The sequence below is a fragment of the Neomonachus schauinslandi genome, chromosome 5, assembly GCF_002201575.2.
Source record: "Neomonachus schauinslandi chromosome 5, ASM220157v2, whole genome shotgun sequence".
Taxonomy (NCBI): Eukaryota; Metazoa; Chordata; class Mammalia; order Carnivora; family Phocidae; genus Neomonachus; species Neomonachus schauinslandi.
This window is the reverse complement of record NC_058407.1, coordinates 158,942,129-158,949,189: the sequence shown is the minus strand read 5'-3', so window position 1 is coordinate 158,949,189 and position 7,061 is coordinate 158,942,129. Positions and strand designations below refer to the sequence as shown.

The 7,061-nt window shown below is 57.0% G+C and overlaps 1 protein-coding gene across 1 annotated transcript; it reads left to right on the top strand.

The window, feature by feature from the left end:
• The first annotated feature begins 813 nt into the window (after positions 1–813).
• Positions 814–6,625, top strand: CD19 (CD19 molecule). Its single transcript, XM_021700499.1, has 15 exons — positions 814–927; positions 1,167–1,421; positions 1,740–1,943; positions 2,073–2,366; positions 3,399–3,509; positions 3,778–3,826; positions 4,110–4,198; positions 4,630–4,743; positions 4,877–4,978; positions 5,061–5,129; positions 5,235–5,294; positions 5,394–5,450; positions 5,997–6,089; positions 6,191–6,298; positions 6,463–6,625. Exons 1-14 carry the CDS (start codon positions 840–842, stop codon positions 6,286–6,288), a joined length of 1,683 nt encoding a protein of 560 aa, XP_021556174.1. The 5' UTR covers positions 814–839; the 3' UTR covers positions 6,289–6,298; positions 6,463–6,625.
• Positions 6,626–7,061: the final 436 nt, after the last annotated feature.

Below are 7,061 nucleotides of genomic sequence, written 5' to 3'. Positions count from 1 at the left end.
ATTTCTGGGGACTGCTGTGCACGCACTTCAGGGGCAACCTGGCTTGCGCTCTCGGCCGTTGGCTGATGCTGTCTCTCATTAACTGAGGGCCTACTACGTGCTGGGCCCTGGGCTAAAAGTGCCATATGTATACTGCCGTGTTTAATCTTCACAAACAAGATTTTGAAAGCACTATTACTATCCCCAGTTTACAGAGAGAGAAGCAAAAGCCGAGAAAGATGAAGCCATTTAGCCAAGTGGTGGACATAGAGGATTCAAAGTCAAGTCGGCCAGATCTCAAAGGATGTGGGATGGGCTGGTTGTACAGAGTGGGAAGAAGGCCCAAGGAATGTGGGTCGAGTGAATGAATGGGGTGTGTGTGCGAAGAGAAATGGGTTTAGAGCCTTGGGTTGAAGGAGGGAGGGGGAAAAGGATGGAGCCCTTAAAATTGGAGCCCACTCAATTCAACAAATATTTATTGGGCGCCCCAGATGCCCCAAGCACTGTCCCAGAGCACAGTGCATGCGGTGTTGAACAAGACCGAGGCTCTGCCTCAAGAGGCTTACATTCCAGTGGGAGGAACAGAAAGTGAAGAAGCAGACACACAAACAAGGTCATTTCACACGGTGGTAAGTGTCGGGATGAAAATAAAAGTGTGGCAGGGAGGAGACAAGTTTTGTGGGTCTGGAGGGGTGCACGGAGAAGGGGACTGGAGGCATGACCACCCCTTCCTCCCTAGGGGGACTGCCTACCCGCCTGCCCGCCCCCACAGACGCTCATGGTTCAGTGCCCCCCAGGCCCCCGCCTGCCCCAGCATCCCCTGCGCGGCCAAGCTGGGTGCCCCGGGGAGTCTGGCCGCCATGCCACCTCCTCTCCTTCTCTTTTTCCTCCTCTTCCTCACACCCGAGGGAGTCAGGCCCCACGAAACACTGCTGGTGGAGGCTAAAGGTATGTCCAGAGGGTACAGATGGAAAGAGTTGGGGCTGGAAAACCTGGGTCTGGCTGGGTGCTCTTGGCCAAGTCAGTTACCCTCTCTGGGCCTTCATTTTGTTATTTGTAAAATTCAGGGAGGGGTTGGAAGGACTCTGAGAGCTCATCCACTCCCAGCTGGTGGGGTCGTTGGGTAACAACCCAGTGTGAGGAATGAAGGGGGCGGAGAGTTCCTCTCCCTCTCTCTCTCTCCTCAGAGGGAGGCAAAGTTGAGCTGCCATGCCTCAAAGGTCCCTCAGATGGTCGTCCTGAGCAGCAGGCCTGGTTTCAGAGGTCTCAGTCAGAGCTGGGCCACAGGTCCCAAGGCCTGGGCATCCAGAAGGGGTCCCTGGGCGTCCAGCTGTTCGTCTTCAACGTCTCTGACCAGATGGGGGGCTTCTACCTGTGCCAGCTGGGGCCCCCTTCCGAGCAGGCGTGGCAGTCTGGCTGGACAGTCAGCGTGGAAGGCAGTGGTGAGGTCTGGGCCGGGGCAGGGAGGGGTGGACGAGAAGAGGGAGGACATCCGGCCGCTAAAACAGATTTGGAGGGAGGGGCTCGAGGGGCTGAGGGACAAGCACGCAGCTAGTTCTAGGTGGCTCCTCAGAACTCCGGTGGCTTCATGACTTCAGCACTGAGCTATTCTATCTTTCACTCTCTTCTCTCTCTGAGTTGTCATTTCTCTCTCTCTGTCTCTCTCTCTGGGTCTTTGTCTCTGTCTCTGCTTTTCTGGGTCTCTGTATCTCTCTGCCTCTCCTGGATGTGTCTGTATCTGGTTCTGGGTCTCTTCCTAGGGGAGCTGTTCCGATGGAATGCTTCGGCCCTAAATGACTCAGGCTGTGGGCTGGGGAACAGGTCCTCACAGGGCTCCAAGCCCTCTTCTGGTTACCCCACAAGCTCCCAGCTGTATGTTTGGGCCAAAGACCACCCTGAGATCTGGGAGATAGACCCTGAATGTGCCCCACCCAGGGGCAGTCTGAACCAGAGCCTCAACCAAGGTAAGGTGTTGGGGAGATGCCAGGAAGTGGGGGTTCCAGGGATGGGGGATGGTGATTAGGAACTGGAGGGTTTGCAGGGAGGAGACCCCAAGGATTACACTTTCCTAGCCTTGGCTCTCCTTGCCCCAGACCTCACCGTGGCCCCTGGCTCCACATTCTGGCTGCCCTGTGAGGTGCCCCCTGCCTCCGTGGCCAGAGGCCCCATCTCCTGGACCCACGTGCGCCCTAAGAAGCATAACATCTCCTTGCTGAGCTTAAACCTGAGGGAGGATGACCCAGGCAGAGAGATGTGGGTCCTGAGCACCCTCAGGGGAGGGGCTGTTCTGTTGCTGTCCCAGGCCACAGTTCGAGATGCTGGCATCTATCGTTGTTACCACGGCAACGTGACCATCAAGATGCAGCTGAAGGTCATTGCCCAGTCAGGTAGAGTTTCTCCCAATTGTGGGGCATCTGTGTGGGGGCTACTGGGAAGAACTGGGAGCCAGTCAACCTTGGCTCCCCCAAACTGAGAGCTAGTACCAGACTCATCCTGAACCCCAGCTTCTATACTGACCACTGACTCCACCTCTGTCCTCCCTTGTTTCCAAATCACTACTTTCCTGGGTCTTCTCCTACCACTGGTTGCTCCTTCCCATCCGCTTTGGAAGGGTCTTCCTCCCCCACTCCTCACTGTTGGAGCTCTGAGGCCTCATCTTATCTCATCAGCACTTTCTCTTGTCCTTGTCCACACTCTCTTCCTGTATGACCTCCTTCACTCTCATGGCTCCTTAGGCCAGCATGCCTTAGTGACTCAATTCCAGGCTCCATACACCTCACCCCCAGCCATTTCCTGTCATTTGATGCCCCCGCAGCCTCAAAATATACAAAATCAAACTCAACATCTTCCCCAAGCGTAGTCTTTTGGGTGTCTCTGTGTTAGTGAAGGACCTGCCCACGGGCCGAAGCCAGGAACCTGGATATCCTTCCTTTTCCTCACCCATCCATCCGTCAAACTGGTCACAGTGCTCTGCCCCTTCTGTCTCCCTTAATACAATCGTCCCATGCTACCCTAACCACAGTTCTCAACCTCAACCTCAAATTTCACTCCACACTTCACTCCAGTAAACTGCTGCTTCCCACCTCTAAGTTCACCTTGTGAACTTGACTCTGACCTTCACTTTTGAACATGACTGTCCTTAATTGCAGCAGGAAGCTTATCATCATGCTCCCCTGAATCCTAACACAGAATCTGACTATAGTCATGGTTTGTTGCATAGATACTGCCCCAGGCCCCAGGTCAGGCTCTGGGGCGCAGTCCCTAACCTCAGAGGAAGGGAGGCCAGCCCTCCTTGTAGCTTATGATTCTGAAGATCTGTGTCTTGTCCATGTTCCCCAGACTTATGGCCCTTTGAGGTCTTGAGGCTGGGAAGCAACACGCCAGCCTGGGGTCCCCGTCTCATAGCTGCTTCTCCCCAGCAGTAAGGTATTGGCTGCTAGAGACTGGTGGCTGGAAAGTCCCTGTTGTGCCATTACTTTATCTGATCTTCTGCCTGGGTTCCCTGGTGAGCTTTCTTCATCTTCGAAGAGGTGAGTCATGTCCCCCAGCCCATCTGCCCAACCTACCCCATCTTCCCCAGGATGGCCCACACTGGCCAGTCTGACAACCACCTTTCTCTCCTCCCATACCTCCCCCACGGACCTCCAGTCCTGCTCCCCACTCCTCTAACCGCCCTCCAAACTTACCGGGCCCCTGGGACTTTGAAGTCCCTTCCCCTCCATTGACCCAAGTGACCTCCCCAGTGCCCCGCCAATCTTCACCCTGCCTCCTCTGATCACGCCCCTTAACTCTCACCAGCCCTGATCCTCAGGAGGAAAAGAAAGCGAATGACCGATCCCACCAGAAGGTAATGACGCGAGAGCCCCCGCAGTCTCCCATCCCTGCACTTTTGCTCAAAGCTTTGCACTTACTGTTTCCTCGGCTCAGCGTGTCATTCCCCACCTCTACCGTTGAAATACTGCCCCAGCTTCAAAGCCCAGCTCCAAAGCTACGTCCCCTTGTGAAGACTCCTTGGAGTGACCCCAGACCCCCTCCGTAGGCTGCGGCAGAACAGAGGAGCTAAATACACGTGACTACGTTTTATCCTCTGAGGGCCAGGTCTCACAGTGCTAACCCCCTTCCTCCGCCAGGTTCTTCAAAGTCACGCCCCCCCCGGGAAGCGGGACCCAGAATCAGTATGGGAACGTGCTCTCCCTTCCCACGCCCTCCTCTGGCACGGGTAGGAGGCACCGCCAGGTCTCGGACTCCGAGCTAGAGCCCCACCCCTTTTCCTCGTCACTCCAATCCCCGGAGCGCCCAGTCTCCCCGAGCTCGGAACTCCGCCTTCAGAAAAAAGAGCCCGCCCCGGGGCGCGGAGTCCCGCCCAGATCCGAGCCCCGCCCCTAGCACCAGAGCCCGCCCCCAGAGTTCATGGCCCCGCCCCCAGGGCGCGGGACCTGAAGTCCCGTTCCGAGAGCCGCACCGCCCCCGAGACCGAGGCCACGCCCCCAGGTGTAGATCCCGCCCCTTCGGCTCAGGGCGAGGGTGGGGGGGCCCAGCCACGAAGGCCCCCTTGGAGCCGGGAGCTTCCCGTCCCCTGGCCAGCCTCGCAGACCCTTAGCCTTGACCGCCCCCATCTCTTTTGTCCCGCTACAACGCTCCTCCCGCCAGGACGCGCCCTGAGGTGGGCTGCAGGCCTGGGGGCCGCCGTGCAGTCTTACGGAAGCCCGCGCAGCGACGTCCCGGAGCCGGGAGCCGCGGGGTCCCGGAGCCCGCCGCCGGCAGGTGATTGATTGTGGGGCTGGGCGGGGGGGTTCCTCACGTGAGGGGTGTTGGAGCGGTCTGCGGCTGGAATACTGGACTGGGGCCTGGAGGAAGGGGGCTGTGACTCGGTTCCCACTCACATCCCGAAACCCAGGCCCAGAAGAAGAAGGGGAGGCCTATGAGGAGCCAGACGGTGAGGAGGGCTCCGAGTTCTACGAGAATGACTCCAACCTTGGGCAGGACCAACTCTCCCAGGGTAAGACTGCGCCCCCCGCGGCTCCCCCACCTTCTCAGCGCTGGGCTGTGGGCCCTCGCTGGACCCCCTCCTTCTCCACCAGATGGCAGCGGCTATGAGAACCCTGAGAATGGGGCCTTGGGTCCTGAGGATGAAGACTCCTTCTCCAGCGGTAATTTGGGGTTCTTGTGGGGCCTCAGAGGCTTGGGAGGACCCAGACGGCCGTGGAGCCCCTACAGGGCAGGAATGGCCCCTGGAGTTCTCTGTTTTCCTGCAGCAGCAGAGTCTTACGAGAACGAGGATGAAGAGCTGGCCCAGCCAGTCACCAGGACAGTAGGTATGTGTGAGGACCGTCACATTAATGTGGGCTGTAGGGTGGGGGGAGTGTATGTGTGAGCTGGAGGCCAGGAGGAATAACTTCCTTTCTCTTCTCTAGACTTCCTGAGCCCCCATGGGTCAGCCTGGGACCCCAGCAGGGAAGCAACCTCTCTTGGTGAGAAATGCTAGGAACCATCCTGCCTTGGGCCGATTGGGTTGACCTGGCTCTCACCTCTGACTCCAGGCTCAACCTCAACCTTGACCTTGACTCTGACCCCAGGTGTAATTCTGGCCTTGGATCGATTCCTAACACTAACCTCAACCCCAATCCTGATCCCAGGATTTACCCCATCCCTAACTATGAACATCAACTCTGATCCCCCTGTGATTCCAGCCTGGATTTTGACCTCTACCTCATGCCAGCCCCCCTACAAACCGCAGCTTTGACCCCAGTTGTCTCTACAGCCTCCTCACGGCTCTGACTTTGACTTTGACTTCTGCCAGTTCTGTTCTTGACAGTGATCATAATCTAACCCACATCTGACCAAACCCTTAACAAGGGCCTTGAATCTGACACCGACCCTAATCTCTCCTTCCTAGTACAGCATGGGTCAAGCCCTCCACCTTCCTCTGCCCCTCAGATTCCCTGTGTGTCTTAGGCTGCACTTCCGTTCCCCAAGTCCAGCGTGGCTCTAGGCCTCCAACTCTCCTGCCCAAGCAGGCTCCCAGTCGTACGAGGATATGAGAGGGATCCTGTATGCAGCCCCCCAGCTCCGCTCCATCCGGGCCCAGCCTGGTCCCAACCATGAGGAAGGTGGGTGCTTCTGCTTCTGTCCCCTGTTGTCCTCTGAGTCTCACCCCCTCCCAGCCTACTTCTGGGTCTAGCTGTATCTTACCCTTCCTGGTGCTAATCAGATGCAGACTCCTATGAGAACATGGATATGGATAATCCCAGTGGGCCAGAACCAGCATGGGGAAGAGGAGGCCACATGGGCACCTGGAGCACTAGATGATTCCCTTCAAGTGAGCCGGAAACTGCCTTCTAAGGAAGGGGGAGAAAGAAGGAGATGAGTAGGGGTGGAAGTGATTCTCAGGGAGGGAGAGAGGAAAGGGTTCCCAAGACCTGGTGTTCGGGGAAGGGGGGGGGCGGGCTTCTGGAACCTCCCATCACCATTTCTTCTCCATAGCCTGGGCCTCCTTAGGCCCCTGGGATCCATACCTGATTCTGAAATCTGGGACCCTGAGCAGACAGCATCAACCTCTGGAGCGACGTTGCCTCGGATGTGTGTGTGTGTGTGTGTGTGTGTGTGTGTGTACCAATGAAACTTTGGCTCCCTTGCACTCCCCCAATAAACTCAATGACTTCTTCCGATCCTTTGATGTAAATGCCCTTGTATGGGAGGGGAAGGGAAGGTGAGGATGCATGTTCTCCATCCCCCTCTCGAATCCGGCAGAGGAGGGAGAGCTGAATCCTGGGTACAAAGGAGGGGCCTTTTCCCTCTAGTGGCTTGGCCTGCCCCTGTCTCCCTCATTTGCCTGCCATGGCCACCGTCCAGTTGTTCAGTGATCGTTGCTTCAGCGGCCGTGGGGGCCCAGGGAAGGGGAAGCTGGCCGGGAATGCACGGTCATCACTGGCCTTTACCGAGCATCTCCTCTGTTCCCACGCCCATCAACCCATTTCATCTCTACAATAACCTCACAAGGTCATCGAGCACTTAGGTGCCAGAATTGTATCTTAAGTATTTATGTCTATTTTACGTATATAGTATATATACATACATACCTA

Excerpts from the sequence above, each read along its gene's own strand:
- CD19 (XM_021700499.1), top strand. The coding sequence starts at position 840 with ATGCCACCTCCTCTCCTTCTCTTTTTCCTCCTCTTCCTCACACCCGAG. Across the intron at positions 1,422-1,739 it reads AGTCAGCGTGGAAGGCAGTG|GGGAGCTGTTCCGATGGAAT; the intron begins GTGAGGTCTGGG and ends GTCTCTTCCTAG. Across the intron at positions 2,367-3,398 it reads GAAGGTCATTGCCCAGTCAG|CAGTAAGGTATTGGCTGCTA; the intron begins GTAGAGTTTCTC and ends GCTTCTCCCCAG.